This window comes from Aspergillus chevalieri, chromosome 1 (assembly GCF_016861735.1).
Source record: "Aspergillus chevalieri M1 DNA, chromosome 1, nearly complete sequence".
Classification (NCBI taxonomy): domain Eukaryota; kingdom Fungi; phylum Ascomycota; class Eurotiomycetes; order Eurotiales; family Aspergillaceae; genus Aspergillus; species Aspergillus chevalieri.
This window is the reverse complement of record NC_057362.1, coordinates 2082642-2099117: the sequence shown is the minus strand read 5'-3', so window position 1 is coordinate 2099117 and position 16476 is coordinate 2082642. Positions and strand designations below refer to the sequence as shown.

Genomic DNA, 16476 nt, shown 5'->3' with positions numbered 1-16476 from the left:
GAGATTACTACGTTCCTTCCAGTAGGCGCTCACCAGGAGGAATACGTTAAATTAGGAACAAATAATATTAACTGAAGAGTATCCGAAGTGGTATAATAAGACCACAAACAGTCTAATTAGGGACTCCATCTTCGCTATAGCGCATCGAAATCCGACCTCAGTACTGAACCAGGCCAGGACATCAGCGGCCCTAGACTGGCTCGCCTTCACATTCGCTGTATGACCGCGAACCCACTTTCTAGCTAGTGCTGTCGTTGAGGTTGTCCCCAGAATCGTCGCCATTGTCCTCGCGGTTGTAGTCCCCATAGTTGCCAATGAAATTAGTTTGGTCGACGTTGACGTCGACCAACATGTCCTATATCCATCGAAGGATGTGATTAGCAACCATCAACCATACTCAAAGCAAACCTAGCGAATACCCACATGCACTGATTCCTATATCCCCACGTCAGCATATGCCATACGGATTTCACAGTATACAATTCTTGCCAACTTACCCCCAAGCCACTAAGAATGTCCTCAAAGTCCCGACGGCGGTTGCCGTTGAAGCACTTCTCCAGCTCCCTGTGTATCGCAGGCTGAGCGACCAAGAGCTCGCCGAGCTTCTTCACTTCATGCTCGGTCATGTTGGTTCGGTCGATGTCGGCGAGGGTAGTGAGGGTCTGGTCAAGCTGCTGGAGTTCGAGGCAGCGGGAGGGGATGGGGCTGGTGTAGGCCAGAGGGAGGAGAGTCAAGAAGATGGAGAGGAAGTGCATTTTGAAATGATGAAGTTGGAATGAGAGACTCGATAGTTGGATGGATTGAACGAGTGTGGTGGTTTGAGTTGACGAGAGGGAAACGACCCGGGAGGTTGGGACGCTTATATAGCTTCTCTAGGAAATTAGAGACTGGGATGTGATTATTAGGTGTCCAGCGCAGGTAGTACTAAATCAAATATTCGATTACCCTGAACTCATCTTTCTGCCCTATATAGTGACGATCATCATATTTTGTATCGGGTACAAGCAATATGGCGCAACCGTTGGATCGTGGCATCCCGGTGTTTGTCCTACCTTGATGGATACGTATAGCCGAAGATCCTGATTGAACAACTTCGCAAACAAGCATTGAGAAATAGAATATAGGAAGACAATGTAAACTCTTCAAGGCGTCATTGGCAACTGCATATATCATGCGCTATACTCTTCCAAATTCGCATTAAGGATTGATCGGGTGGAGGTGTGGTACGTACAGTGATAACTCTGGGTTGACCGTCAGCAATATAACTTGCATCAACAAGGTTACACATGCTGCAGGGGCAATACGACAACAGCCCAAGCAATGCAGGCATGGCCCCTGTAGAGCTCTTTGTCTATAGTTTCTATGTGATCCTGGCTCGAAAGTAATACTACTGTATTCGGTTGCTAGAAACGAGACTCTAGTTCTCTTCGTTTGATACTATGCCTTCGGACGGCCGGCACTCGAGGAATTCCATTCAGATTCGCATCTCGATGAATCGTACTAATTCTGTACCACATAAGCTTAACTGCTCAAATCAAACATGGTTACTTATAATCAAGCACACATTCTTCAGACCAACAGTGACTTGTGATAATGTGAAAGTAGCACAATAATTTCAATATTTTGTGATATACGTTGCGGATACGGAATCAAGGAATTTGTCGTGTAATTTCACTCGCCCCTGAGCCTTGTCTCGGCTTCTATCCTCGAGATATAACGCCTTTACCTCGCCGTTTGCCGGTGTCACTGGTACCCGAGACCTGTGTTACACCATGCATTTCACTCCATCAAATGTTCCTGCAGATGTGGAAGAGATAAGATATAGAAAGCGTTGTACTTTGTGGTGTTTATAAAGACATCAGCGTTGCTGATTATGAGATTCTGTAGATGTCGTTGCACAAATTCAAGTAGTACAGAATGCATATGGTCACTGGGGACTCTTCAGATCTCTCTAATATTGTGCGTGCTCTCTATGAATCGAATTCCAATGTGACTCATAACAGTAGTTCCTTTGTACGTTACGCGTTGATAGCTACATTAATATCTCTGAACATCCGAGTCTGCAGTAGCGCAGTCAGCCCATGCGATTTCCTTAGGGCTGCTGACACATAAAACATGTTCAATACAGGCCACCCCTCCTCGTACTATCAGTGCACTTGCTATCCTCGCTTATCTCAAAAACAACACCACGATAACCCTACCAAAGCACGACACCCACTAAACCAATCAAAGGGGCGCAAAAAAAAAAAAAAAAAACAGGCACATCCCGCATATACCGAATCCCGAGTTAACTCCAGAAGCTCTTCAGATTCTCCATCTCCATCTCCATCCATCTCCGTCTATCCCCTATATCCATATCCACTTCTGTACCGCGTACAAGTCATACAGTACGGACTACATAGACACCCCACAAGCTTGACCCATATTACAATAATACAACCCAACAACCCCCACGCACGCCACCGGACCCGACCCAACCGAACAACCAAAGAAAAAGAGAAAAAAAAGAGAACGAACCCTGGAAAAAGGAATACAAACGGTCCAGTGGGTCCGGTCCGGTTCGGTCCTCCTACGGAGCACAACCTACTTGACTCGGTGGCCCAGATCCACCACCCTATTCAACTACTACTGTATGCCAGAGCACATACTGTACTCTGTCAGATACTCAGTATATACTCGATTAACTCACCAGGAAGCGGACACAATACTGCAAACAGACTAGAACACCATGTGGGAATTCAATAGTCGGAACCACTTCCCTGCCAAACGTGGTTCAGATAAAATAGCGGTCTGTGCAGGATACGTCTGCCCTATTCCGTAATGGTACAGAGTACAGAATAGTGACTCCGTCCTTGTACAGATACGCAGGCTCGATATCCGTGCTCTGAAATCTGAAATCTAAAAGTCTATTTAGGGGTGTCTGTACTCCGTACACGTACTCGAGTCAATGAAGTATGGGGCGAAAGGGTTGATTGTACATGATACGAGCACAGCTCGTCAGCTCTGGAAAATCCCCGAAATGGCGGTGTTCAATTGTTCTCTGCCTCTTCGCCTCTTCTTTATAAATAGAGACACACTTCACTCGCTCGACTCCTGAATCCTGATCCCTGATCAACATTGAATGGGTACCAATTGTGGGGATAAGAGTGTCGTACGGACCATAATACTACTGTAAAGACTAAAAGACTATATGCAAAACGACTATATTCAGTAGATCGACTAAATGTATGGAAAATAAAGCATAAACCAAACGTTGACAACTCGGACCATCGCCTCCCTGCTGCCAATCACTCCATCTTCGTCTTCATAAATGTACTGGGAAATCCATCATAACGTTCGTGATCCTCATCATCGCTATGTAAATACGGAGGCAAAAAAAATAAAAAAATAAAAAACGTATACCACTGAGAAGGCAAAGTAATAAAAAAATATAAAAAGAAACAAAATAACACAGAAAAATAATGAATAACATATAACATCATGATCATCGCTTAAGGCTAGAAACTCGTAAAGAAAGACATTTCCGAAGTAAAAGAAAAGGAAAGACCAAGTTTCATCAAGAAACATTGAGACGGAGGCATGAAGAAATAAAAAGGAATGATAGCGCTCGCTATGTAACGTCTCATAATCATGAAAATGTCGGCATATCTCATATAGGTTCTTCGTAGTAGTATCGTGCTTCATGCCGTTGAATCTTTGCAGCCGTTATATATCCGAGAAAAATATAGCACGCGTAAATGAACCTTCAACCTCGAAATCAAACAAGGAGTCTTTTTTCTGTCGCTCAATTGGCACGGATAACAAGTCGCGAAATGAATTTATTCGATAAGCAGTCAAAGTCACTGCGGTCGAATTTCGAGTTACTACTCCGGCTCCGCAGGTAGTTCTCTGTAAGGTACGTCAGTGACCTTCTCACAAGGAAGCTCGTAGTGACATTTGCCATACCGTGCTGTGTAACATGTTGCCGGACTTCGGTCATAGTGCTGCACACATCGGGATTGGAGGCTAGCAGGTGGTGGTGTTTTTGGGTCTCCCAGTCCGTGAAAGCGGGCAACTTCTGCGAGATTGCTTGGAACAAGCCGACAATAACACCGACTGGTGTTGTCTCCATGTCATTGCAGAATTTATCCACGGAAGCAGCATCCTATATCATTAGTCCGATGCGTAGATAAAAAGCAGCAGAAGAAAACTTACCGGTGTGCGATAATGCGAGTCGAATTGCATCTCTTCCCACACAGCCAACAGAATGCAGGCCAAGATAAAGATGGTCGGCCAGTTCTTGAGCTTGTCACCGCCGTAGACACTCGAGTACAGAGCAGAAAGCTCCTCCAAGACGTCCTTTTGCAATTCACGCCACATGTTGGCCATCGCGCACTTGATTTGGAAGTTAATCATGACCGGGGCCATAGTCTTGCCGCTGAACTTGGACGAACCGTCCCGAATCTTGCCCAGGAATTCGTCTTCCTCTCCCAGACCCTCGACCATGGTGACATGCAGAGTCAGGTTGTAGGCGACGATCAACTTCAGAGCCTTCCGGATAACAGGCAGCTTCGTGCGGTAGTAGTAGCGGAAGGCGGTCTTGAGCATCTGTGTTAAGAATGGTGTACCTTCGAAGTAGTCATCGACAAACTTCTCAAAGGTGCCGTTTCCATCGATGTGGCGGTCGAGGTAGTCGGACAACATAGCATGTGAGATGCCCTCCATACCAGCGGACAGTTTGGCCGTCTCCACCTCGTACTGGGTCGGTTCGCGGTTCATCGTCTCAACCCAGTCAATACTGAAACATTGCTCGTCACGCACATAAACCTCCCGAGCGTTGATCGGGAGAATCTGACCATAGCCGTGGGTGATGAAGAGAGTCCGTTCGTGTTCCGAAAACCCCTTGATGTTACCCACCGAGAAGCCCATCGAGATATGGCGTTCGTAGTCCGCCTTCCAGTCCTTCATGAAGTATCCAATCTCCTTGATGTCAATACGAGTGCAAGGCACCTGCCAAAGACGAGCATGCGAAGGCTGGCAACCAGCACAAGGCTCACCTTTGTCACACTATTCATCATTGATCAGCTTCGGCCCTTTCTTTGTACATTATAACCAGGGAACTTACCGTCTTCTTCAGGAACTTGCAACGCAAGCAAGCCCTCAGCTTCCGGATCTCACTGGCCTGTTTCCTTTGATCCGGCTTGAGAGGGCCCTTACGCTTACCCACTCGCTTTTCGGTTTCGGGTTTCCCGTTCTGCGACTGCTTGCGAACCTTGGTGTCGTTTGTCTTGGCAGCGATAGGACTCTTCCGCGACGGCTTCCGGGTGGTCGGAGAGACAGAAGAGGAAGCAGTCGATGAGGTTGACCCCGTGGACCTATGAGACACGGCTGAACGCGTCGGCGACGTCGACTTCTTGCCTGGTACAGGAATGGGCCGCACAATAGCCACGGGACTGACAGCAGTAGGCGATTGAGAACCATGCGAGGTGTGGTCGAACGACACGCGACGGTTCACGGGCATGAAAGGGGACTCCAGGTTGGTCTCCGAGGTGGGGGAGTTGATGGGGTTCGAGATGTCAACCCAGCTACCGTAGGATCCCGAGTACGACGACTCAGAGAGACTCCTGTCATGCAGCGTCTGGTTGGGGTTGATGAACAAGCCCTGCTCGGGGAAAGAGAAGTCGATAGAACGACGCTCGATGGTGTTCCAGCCATTGTCACTGCTTGAACTGCCCAGAGACCGGACTTCGAGGTATGTATCGGCAGGCGAGCTGCTGTCAATCACATTGGGCGGTGCTGAATAAGGGGACATGTCCGGAAGACCGTGGGTCTGAGGGAAAGCCATCAAATCAGGCTGAAGGTCCTGGTAAGGGAACATCATATCGACGGGGGCTGACAGGGATAGATAGGAACCGTCCAGTAAACCTGTGCTCATCTGGCCGTGGGGAGCTGCAGGCATCAGGTCCATGGGGGGAGAAGACTGGATGGGCATCCCATAGCTGGCGGCGGCAGTGGTGAACGGAGGAGCGGAGGTAGGGTCATCCTGCTGTGGCGGCGGGGGAGAGTATTGAAGGTGAGAAGGGAATTGCTGGAATTGCCAGTCGACCATCAACGGGTCGTGAGCAGCGATGCTCTGATCATAGGGATGACCGGTGGTGGTAGCAGCCTGCAGAGGCGAGATATCGCGTTGTATCCGAGCTGGTTGGTGGTGGTGGTGGTGGTGGTGGTGATGGTGGTGCGGGTGTTGATGAGCATGAGCAAGATGATGGTGGTGGTGGTGAGAATGTTGGTCCACGGCCACAGGCCAGGAGTGAGACTGAAGATAACCTCTCGAGTCGTAGTCGAGCCCGATGAGGCCATCGCTGGAAATATCAACATTCGACATGGTTCAACACTATGTACGGGAGAGGAATTGCGGCGGTGGTGTTGGTTGATAAAAAGGCCGGTCAACAAATGAGACACAATTGAGAATTCAATTCATTCACAAGAGATGAATTGAAAAACAGCAAAGCGACAGGAAAAAACAAAAAAGAAGATAAAAAATCAAATCAGCCTTGACACAGGTTGTACAAAAGGAATCTGACTACAGACAACAAATGGAAAAGAGGAAGAAACCAACAACGAAAGAGACGCGAAGAAAAGAAAAAAATAATCCGGGGACGATAAGAGAGAATAAGCCCAGCAGTTCCCAAAAGAAACTGATAAAAGAGAAGAAGAGAATTGGCCAGCAAAGGAAGTGAAAGCAGAGTACTAATGGGGGTGAACAAGCGAAAGAGAGCGAGATACATACACCTACAGCCTGTCTCTCTCCACGGTCCAGAGCGGTGGGGAAGAACCGCCGGCAAAACAGCGGTGAGCATGAGGGCGGGTCACGCTAGGGGATCCCGGCATCTAGCATGGTGATGATTGGTTGGGGGAGTCAATTACTGTAATGGGATTACTGCGATAAAATACAGCCATACTAATGCCACGGTGGCGCTGCTGGACCCATGACTATCAGAGTCTATCCAGTACTGTAGGGAATTTCTGCCATTATTTGTCGACTGCCATGACTCTGTACGTACAGAGTACAGCGTACAGATACCTGACCATAGTTCAATACCCCTGGTACTTGTATCGGTACCATTACTCTCCTGGAACATACCGGCCTGTCATTGGAACATTCTCGGAAAAGAAGATCAGTGGATCTCCAGATCCTCTCTCTGGCCGTGGAAATAATACCGTCAATACGTGGCATCGGACTGACCCCGCGGTGGACCAGCTAGTGACCCGTGCTGGTCGATACCATTCATTACCCGTAACTATCGTCACCAATCTTACTCAACCTCGGAAATGCTTGAAAAAAAAAACATTTGCATACCTAGAATGAGGCTTCAAAATGTACTCCGTACCCTGTACAACTGTACAAGTACTGTACACGCATGCACTCCCTGATACCTGTACAAGTACCTCCAAATATTCGATCTCACTGACTGACGATTGATGAGATCATATCCCTTGCCCGCATCTCAACCGGTACTCAACCCGGTAGGTCCAAGTCATAATAATGATAGATCAGATCATATCATGTATTAACGGCCAATATCGACCGTACATGATACGACTAAAGAAGGACCGTGAGGGGTCTTGTAGATCGAGAATTAATTCACCTTTTAGCCCTCTTTCCCTCTGTTCGGCCTGCATGAAACATGTCAGTATCGGTTGTTGACTTGCAGCCGGCCGCGCCAGCGGTGCAAGCCATACATTCTGTGTTGAAAGAGAGTGCGTATACCGTAGAATATTAGCGAGCAGGCAATGGGTTAAAAAAAAAAAAAAACACGGCCGAATGGTTGGGATGCAGAGTTTCCTTTGAATCGCCAGATTCAGTCAATCGTCCGTTACCTTCGCCCGATAAAAATAGGGCCAACTTGGATCGACGCAAGCCATCGCGTGGGCTGGTCAAATCGTGATACTTTAAACTAGACTAGTTTCTCTCGCGGATGCATTACCCGATTGCCCGCAGAGTATGTCTTTGCGAGTGTACGAAATCCGCACATAGTGTCTCTCGGGTGTCGTAGTCGGAAGCTCGTGATGGCGACGATTCACGCAGGAAAAGATATGGGTTGATCGATGCAGATCACGGGACCAGAGCCATTCTTTCATCCCACTTACTCGTTTGGTCGAAGCACCTCAATAACACTTTGTACTCCGACCATGACTATTCAAACCATTGAGATAGAGATAGCATGGAGTCATTCGCAGATACTGTGTTGTTCATCTCAATACATACTCGAATATTGTATGGCACTCCGTACAGTGACGGCGGGACAACTGCACAGTTGGCTCTCCTGCCCCACCAAACAAGACAATGGCACCGCCCATCTGTGTTCAATCCCCAGGCCATCCAAACAGAGAACAATATTAAGCAATCTCCAAATTCAATCTATTTACACCCATGATTTCATCCAAGTGAACAAAGAATCAAAAACATTAGATATATTGCCAGGCCCATGCCCATCATCGCTGCCACGGGCAAGCAGCGTCGAAAAGTCCGCTTTTCCAACCACCGTCCAACCACCACCAACAGCAATAACCTGCAAGCCACAAGCAACACACCTGCACCTCCTGCAGTTCCAAACCCTATCGCTTCTAACTCAAGTACAAAAATTATCATGAGTACGACTACGGCAGTACGTCCGGGGGTCCCAGCTCTCTTTGCTGAGCCTCCAGCGATCCACGACCCGCTTACCACAGAGACCTCTGAGCTCCAAGAACAGACGGTCGAGAAATGTCTGCCCTTTCTGCAAGGTATCCAAAAATCGCAACGGGAGCCTTTTAGCCGGCACGGGATACCGGCACTTAGACGGGATGACCATATTGGTTTCCTGTACGATTCCCTGGAGGAATATCCAGACGACTTTGTGGCACTGGATGCCAGTCGTCCTTGGATGTGTTATTGGGCTTTGGCGGGGTTATCCTTACTTGGCGAGGATGTCAGTAAATTTCGTCAACGGTAGGGATCATGATCATCCCTAATAAGCGGGAAATATTGTTTTTTGACTTCGTGACTTGTACAGGGTAATTGCTACTTTTACACCCATGCAGAACCCCACCGGGGGTTTTGGTGGGGGGCATGGTCAGATGTCTCATAGTGCCTCGAGTTACGCTGCCGTGCTCACCCTGGCTATGGTCGGGGGCGAAGAGGCCTATCGGCTGATTGATCGGAGGGGAATGTGAGTTGTCCCTGTCCTGTAGCCGATTTGGGGAGGTCGTGCTGGGTTTCTAACGTGAATTGTTTCAGGTGGAACTGGTTGGGCAGATTAAAACAACCAGATGGAGGCTTTAGAATCTGCGAGAACGGCGAAGAGGATGTGAGGTAGGCGATTTTCGGGCCTATCATTTGTTGCATGGTGCGTTTCGCTGACAACTTGCAGAGGCGCGTATTGTGCCATGGTGATCATCTCATTACTCGATCTGCCACTTGAGTTACCTCCGGATGCACCAGCTCGCCAATATGGTCTAGAAACGTTTACAAGTGGCCTTCCGGAGTATCTATCAAGATGTGAGAAACTTTATCCCCACACGATGGTGAACCGAGCTGACGATGGTTTCCTACAGGCCAGACATTCGAGGGAGGAATGTCCGGCAGTCCTGGTACGGAAGCGCACGGAGCCTATGCTTTTTGTGCTCTGGCGTGTCTTTGCATTCTGGACCGGCCTGAAAAGGTTATCCCAAGGTAAGATGAAGATCAATGGGCATATATACATATCGCCACTGGGGGTACTAAGGATCTTTCAGGTATATGGATGTTCCCCTGCTTTTGTCCTGGCTCTCCGCTCGTCAATACGCCCCCGAAGGAGGATTTGCGGGGCGGACCAACAAATTAGTAGATGGGTGCTACAGTCACTGGGTGGGCGGCTGCTGGCCATTGGTCCAGTCTGCCCTGGACGGTATGCAACCAGCCGCTGCTCCGAACAAGGCCTCTGGCAATCTTTACAGCCGGGAAGGTTTGACGCGATATATCCTGAGTTGTTGTCAAGCTAAGCGAGGACTTCGGGATAAACCCGGAAAGTAAGCATAGCTATTGATTAACCTTAGTGGGAAAGTTGCTAAGAGGAAGCACAGACACCCCGATTCGTACCACACCTGCTACACGCTGACAGGCCTGAGCACGACGCAGCATCGGCATTACCATACAGACACGAGCGCCACTTCCAAGGAAACCTTTGCTTCGGCGTTTTCCTGGAAATATACGCCCGTCTCCAGCAACGTCAACGACGACGCAGACGTAAGTGTCTTCGAAGAGGCAGACCGAGTGAACCCGGCGCATCCGCTGTATGTCATCCCGCACCAAGCGGCCGAAGACATGCGAGTTTGGTACGAGAAGGAGCCATTGGATTTTGCCATAGCATAGCCGATACCATCATACCTCACGGAGTATCCGTACATAGCTTGGAAGACGGAAGAAAATGGAAATCTGGCGAATTGACCTCGAAGCCTTCCCTTCCCCCCTTACTTCATACGCACAGTGTACAGCGTGCCTCGTACAGATCATGATGCGTCCGGGCCATGGAGGATGGCGACAGCTGTCATGCTCATGGATCTTTTATCCCATTGCTTATCTCCACAGAACAACTCATCGCTGCATATCCCCAGTACGATACGAACTCGAGCTTGCCGCCCCCTTTGTTTTCAGTTTTTTACCAGGGATTCCTTGTACTTTGGTTATCGCCATCGCATTTTGTTACTCGAAACGAAGAGTATTTCTTGTCACCTGTACTCCGTCCTCCGTACGGAGTCATGCCCCTCTACGCTGCCCCTCCGACAAAAATAAAATAAACTCAAGTCCGAGACCGAGCCCGAGTCAAGCGGTCAATATCTAAATCCCAACCTTCATCCGGCGTAATTGCAAACGCGATGAAAAAAGATAAGCCAAATTTATTCAAATAGACCACAGTTTAAACCCGCCTATTTCATTTTCAACCGACAACATGCCTGCTTGTTTTTCTTTTTGAAGGCAACGAGGCAACGAGTCAAGGGCTCGGCTCCGCAGAATGATAAACCTCCGAGGGGCATGATTTGAATGGCCATGAGCGATGCCAGCACATCACATAGCCGTTGCAACTGACAAAACAAAAGAAGCTCCCAGCAGAGCAATAAGCATAGTTTATCTTATTGATACTTGGTAGTTGTCGAGATTTGGAAATGCGCCCCACGTTGGTGTTTTGTTTTCTCAACACTTCTTTCTCTCTTTACTGTCGTTCAATTGAGCAATAAAACAGTTAAGAATCTATGTCTTTTGTACTTCTGATTCCATACTCTACGGAAAAAGCACGTCCATGAGCCATTGAATCCAGTCCAATCCAATCACAATGTACTACGTCCTCTACCTAAGCAGTACGTCTCCCCACCATACCATAGCTCCTAACCCAACCCATCTCTAACCACTCCAAACCAAGACTAACAAAGTCAAAAACCAGGCCTCTGCAAACGCCGCCACTGGCCCGACCCTCTCTACTCCTCCTACAAAACCACAACCACAACAACGACTCCCTCGCCCACCGGCGCAAGCACCGGCCCCAACACCAGCAGCAACGCAGGCTACACCTGCACCGTTCGCGTCAATAACCGCGAATACCAAACCGACACGATCTGCGAATCCGAGCCCCTAGCCCGCGAAAACGCCGCCATGCGCGCGTACCTTATCTGTCGCAATTTCTCCGTCAATGATGGCATGTACCCCGCGGGCCATGATCATGGGGGCGTTGTGCAAGGGGTGCCCGTTGCGATTGGGACGGGGAGGAAGGGGCGGTTTCAGTATGGGGAGGATAATGGGGGGTTTGGGGAGGTTTATGCTGGGTATGGAGGAGCGGGGAGGGTTGGGAGTGAAAGTGGTGCGAGTAGTGGGAGTGGAGGGGTTTCGCCGTGATTTGTTTTTACATGTTGGGGATGAAGTGGTGATTATATGACTTGTTTGTAAGGGAGGTTATGATTGATGAGTTATGACTATATCCAATTGATAGATTTGACAAGCATGGCATGGCATTGTTGCTGTTTTTTCTGTGATTTGGTTTCGATAAGTGGGATATACTTTCTGTGTCTTATCATGTGAACACCATGACATAGAGGGGTTGGATACATTGTCTCTCCCAAGCTTATTACTTCAATACTCTATTAATTATAAGACCATTGAAAGAAACCTGGAATGAAGTGGTTCTGCCCAAAGGCATACCATACAACAACTGGTGTTTGTCCTGTTTGCCTGCATAGCCCCTATGACGTAGACCGATCCCCCAGACCAGAAACAACCACCAAACTTGCAAGCAACTCGGAATGATGCAGTTTTTTTCTACTGATCAATTTATTCAATTTGAAGCTGTTCGATATATATATCGTTGATATTTGATTTGTCTTGGAATTGGATTATCACCACCGCCATCACGATACGTAGAGTCATGATTTGACTCCATCACGCTCGTTACTTTGTCCCTGGTTGAAGCTATTAAATCACACATCAGGAGAACATACCCTATTTTGTTAAATACACGAGCAATTGCCGTGACATCGTCTGAATATGCGCCCCCTCCGCCTCTCGATACCCGCCGTCCACATCCCGTTACGACTCCGAGGCAACTCAGGAACGCGATTGCCCTTCAGACCGTTTCAATCAGTCTGGTCTGCTCAACGGATCCCGTCCACACAGTTCCCAATTGCGACATACGGGGTACGGCTTTTCAGTCTCACCAGGCTACGAGCAGCAGATGATACATTGGAGCGATTGGAGATTCGGGAAGGAAAGGACCTTGAGAATGACAAGGTGACCAACAAGAGGAGGTTGGAGGAGATGAACAAGGGTGTGTTGTACTTGATTCTTGATAGGGATGTTGTTAACAAGTGTAGGAAAATTATTGACAACACCGTCGAGATTGTTCAAGCTCTTGATGCCATTAACGACAATTGATCACAACCCTAACCATCGAGGTAGGCAATAAACCTCGGTATATGGAACAAGACGCTGACGAAACAGATATCGAACCAATTGCCGTCCTAATCCACCCCCAACAACCACTCTCTTACCTCGAACGCCTCATCCAATCCGAAGTCCCCAAGATCCGCGGTGAAAACGGCCACTACCGACCACCAGCAGTCTCCTTTATTGCTCTTCAGCTAGAACAAGACGCCATCCGACCCAGGAAGGCCATTTACGAAAACACGGACACGGAAGCCCGCAAGCTAGGCGGAGAGGAAAGCGATGCCGTCCTTGAACGCCGCGACCGCCCAGACGATTCAGACGATACATACAGCTATCTGCGTGGATCGGAGGAAGGCCAAGAACGGCGCTTTGTAAGGTGGTCACAGTCGACTGAGATTGGGGATTTCATTCGGGATGCCGCACGAGCGCAGGAATTCATCGTGAGCATTGAAGGCGCACCGGCTGGCTTGGGTCATATCCGTGTGACGGTGCCGTCTTTCGACGAACGGACATACTTCCTTCGCATGCGCCTGCGCAAGATTTCAGGCCGGATCCAGAGCATCGCAGAAATCAAGCACGATTGCGATGTCACAGCCCACCGCGGCGCCCAGCGCGTTGCAGTCGGCGGCTTTGGCATCCTTTCTTTCTGGTGGTACCTTGTCTACAAATTAACCTTCGAAACGGACCTTGGTTGGGACACAATGGAGCCCGTCACCTACCTAGCCAGTTTATCCACCCTAATGGGAGGCTATCTCTGGTTCCTGTACCACAACCGAGAAATTTCCTACCGCTCCGCGCTGGACTTTACCATCAGTGCGCGACAAAAGAAGCTGTATCAGGCGAAGGGTGTGGACTTGCGTGCATGGGAGTTCTTGATTGATGAGGGGAATGCGCTGAGGAAGGAGATCAAGAGTATTGCGGCAGAGTATGATGCGGATTGGGATGAGATTCAGGATGAGCAGGACGAAAGGGTGACGAATGCGTTGAAGAAGGAGAGGCGTGAGAAGAATGGGAAGCAGCAGAAGAAAGATGATGATGATCGAGATACTGATGATTAATAGGTACTATCCCTGTATTATGTGTGTATTATTGGTTCTGCTTATACCACCATGTGTATATGAATGTTATACAAACTTTGGTTTCCGAACTAAGTATAGGGAACTACTCAACATAAACAGCCTGCGGAGGCACAACACGCTTATGAATATGCCCATTGATAACAATCGCATGCAACTTTTTCTGATCTTGAAGAACCTCGAGATCAGCCAAAGGATCTCCATCGACCAGAATGACATCCGCATAAAACCCAGGAGCCACCTTGCCCAATTCCTTCGGATACCCCATCATCTCGCCACCCCAAGCAGTGGCAGCAACGATACTCTCCATGGGCGTGTACCCATACAAGTCCACCATATGCTTCAAATCCCGCGCATACGTTCCGTGAGGAGCCCATGCAAACCCATAGTCACCACCAGGCATGACACGAATGCCCCGTTTCCGCATCTCCTGCATGGCTTTGCACGCAGTGTCCACTTCGAACTTGATACCCTTCTTCTCGGCCGCTTCAGCCGTCAGACCGTACGGCGTGGCTTCGCCGGTGCAAGTCGTATAAAAGAAGTTAAGCGCCGGCGCAACCCATACGCGATCCTTCACCGCCTCAAGCATACTCATTCCCTCATCGTCAATGAAACTGGCATGGTAGATCACATCAACCCCAGCCTGGACAGCGAACTTGACGGAATCAGCACTTCTCGCATGTGCGCATACACGCTTACCCTGCGAATGCGCCTCATCCACAGCAGCCTGCGTCTCCTCAAGCGAGAAATACGTCTCCGTACTCGGCATCGTTGGATGAATATCATCTCCACTCATGCTAAGCTTGATATTATCCGCCCCGAGCTCAATAAACTCCCTCACCCGCTCCCGCATCTGCTCCGGCCCATCCGCATAGCGCGAGATACTAGGCACAATCGCGCCCCCCGTCGTCGTAATCTCAGGCGTATTCGCAAGCGTCCTCGGGCCCGGAATCAAACCGGACTTAATAGCGCCCTTGATCGCGACGTCGAGACGGGGCTGCGCGGCCGCGGCCCCGAAACACATGGTATATCCGCAGTCGAGGAAAGTCTTTGCAGAGTGCGCTGTATGCAGGACGTGCTCTTCGAGCTTGAGGCTGGTGAGGCCGTCGAGGTCGGCGGCGTTGTTCCAGCTCAGGTGTGTGTGCGCGTCCATCAGGCCGGACATTAGTGTTTTCTTGCCCTCGCCGTCGATAATTAAGGCGCCGCGGGCGGTTGTGGTATCGATGGACTCGCCTACGGCGACGATGCGTTCGTTTTCGATCAGGACGTTGCCATTGTAGGGGGGTTGGCCGGTCGAGTCGAGGATGCGGGCGTTTTTGAAGAGGATTTTGGATGGGTCTTCGGCATTGTGGTTGTTGATGGTGATGTCTGCTGGCGTGGGCCGGTATGGCGCGTTGTCAGTGGCGATTGAACCCATGATCGCGATGCTTTTTCAAAGTTTTGGTTTGTGTTCATTGAGGGGTTAATTCGTCTGCCTTTGTATGTCCACACAATGGCTCCGATTACGCAGCATGACAGGGATCAGGCGGGGTTGATGCATCTCTAATTTCAAGAACTCCAGAAGTTCATGCAACTAAATTGAAGACTACAGTTTTCCTCTTTTCATTTGTTGCTATATGACAGGGCTCCACCCGGTTCTCGTACTAAAGAGGCTTCATTTTGCGGCGCAGTGCCAAAAGTACGGCTATTTCCGCTGTCATTGGCCGTGAACCCGGTAGTGATCTACTTACACTAATAGTGACTAATTTCTTTAGTTTTTCCCTCATAACCCGCGCCGTTTTTTTTCATTAATGACTTGGTCAATTGGCATTGGGCAGTTATGCCTGGATAAAAACTACAAAACGAGGCCACGGATCGACATGCCAACCTTAGGGTTCCGCTGCGCACATCCCAAAACGGACCCAGACCATCAATATTCCTCACGTATCTGCGCCTTCCAGGATCTGCTCTTCATGCGTGAACTTATGACCAGATGTAATGAGGCTCTCGGCGGGCGCATCAGGTGAAGCATTGCAGTTGAGTGAGATGTTGAAAAAAACTTAACCGAGTTCGAAAACGCAACCTGGTCCCTATTATAATCTTTCAGAGGTGGGTGCTCATTCTTCATCGACAGAAACTGAAGCTTCCTCCGCATCTACCACATCTTGGGCGGGAGGGTGTGTTTATGACAAAAGGATTAGCGAAGTCTAACTCTCTTTAAGATCTGACCATTGGCGTCTGGCATAAGATGAACCCGAAGATTTGGTCAAAAGTAAAAAGTAATAAAAGACCTTCGATGCCATGAAGGCCTGCCTAAGCCGTGAGACATTTTCTGGTTTTGATCTGTACATAATGATGATGATCTTATCATGCTTCACAACCAGTTCTCCTTTCTTCTTCCAAGACACAGCCTCTATACTTCATATCCTTCTGGGTCCTTGGTGTCTTGCTATTTCTCAACCTAACATTCACAAATGTCATCTACACGCG

At 49.0% G+C, this 16476-nt stretch overlaps 6 protein-coding genes across 6 annotated transcripts; 3 read left to right on the top strand and 3 right to left on the bottom strand.

Annotated features, from left to right (window-relative positions):
* Positions 1 to 238: 238 nt before the first annotated feature.
* ACHE_10758S (uncharacterized protein) lies at positions 239 to 755 on the bottom strand (the record flags this gene model as incomplete). The annotated part of the gene is made up of 3 exons (XM_043282830.1): positions 239 to 355; positions 424 to 435; positions 498 to 755. 3 exons carry the CDS (start codon positions 753 to 755, stop codon positions 239 to 241), a joined length of 387 nt encoding a protein of 128 aa, XP_043131878.1.
* Positions 756 to 3784: 3029 nt separating this feature from the next.
* On the bottom strand, positions 3785 to 6364 carry ACHE_10757S (Zn(II)2Cys6 transcription factor domain-containing protein; the record flags this gene model as incomplete). Its single annotated transcript, XM_043282819.1, has 4 exons — positions 3785 to 3888; positions 3946 to 4144; positions 4195 to 5046; positions 5105 to 6364. The coding sequence occupies 4 exons, from the start codon at positions 6362 to 6364 to the stop codon at positions 3785 to 3787; spliced, it is 2415 nt and encodes an 804-aa protein (XP_043131877.1).
* A 2104-nt stretch (positions 6365 to 8468) lies between these two features.
* On the top strand, positions 8469 to 10372 carry RAM1 (CAAX farnesyltransferase subunit beta RAM1; the record flags this gene model as incomplete). The annotated part of the gene is made up of 7 exons (XM_043282808.1): positions 8469 to 8971; positions 9036 to 9191; positions 9260 to 9334; positions 9393 to 9520; positions 9577 to 9694; positions 9757 to 10029; positions 10084 to 10372. The coding sequence occupies 7 exons, from the start codon at positions 8469 to 8471 to the stop codon at positions 10370 to 10372; spliced, it is 1542 nt and encodes a 513-aa protein (XP_043131876.1).
* A 958-nt stretch (positions 10373 to 11330) lies between these two features.
* On the top strand, positions 11331 to 11887 carry ACHE_10755A (uncharacterized protein; the record flags this gene model as incomplete). The annotated part of the gene is made up of 2 exons (XM_043282797.1): positions 11331 to 11355; positions 11439 to 11887. The coding sequence occupies 2 exons, from the start codon at positions 11331 to 11333 to the stop codon at positions 11885 to 11887; spliced, it is 474 nt and encodes a 157-aa protein (XP_043131875.1).
* A 645-nt stretch (positions 11888 to 12532) lies between these two features.
* On the top strand, positions 12533 to 13989 carry ACHE_10753A (uncharacterized protein; the record flags this gene model as incomplete). Its single annotated transcript, XM_043282786.1, has 3 exons — positions 12533 to 12812; positions 12859 to 12939; positions 12986 to 13989. The coding sequence occupies 3 exons, from the start codon at positions 12533 to 12535 to the stop codon at positions 13987 to 13989; spliced, it is 1365 nt and encodes a 454-aa protein (XP_043131874.1).
* A 103-nt stretch (positions 13990 to 14092) lies between these two features.
* ACHE_10754S (uncharacterized protein) lies at positions 14093 to 15424 on the bottom strand (the record flags this gene model as incomplete). The annotated part of the gene is made up of 1 exon (XM_043282775.1): positions 14093 to 15424. One exon carries the CDS (start codon positions 15422 to 15424, stop codon positions 14093 to 14095), a length of 1332 nt encoding a protein of 443 aa, XP_043131873.1.
* Between the last annotated feature and the right edge of the window lie 1052 nt (positions 15425 to 16476).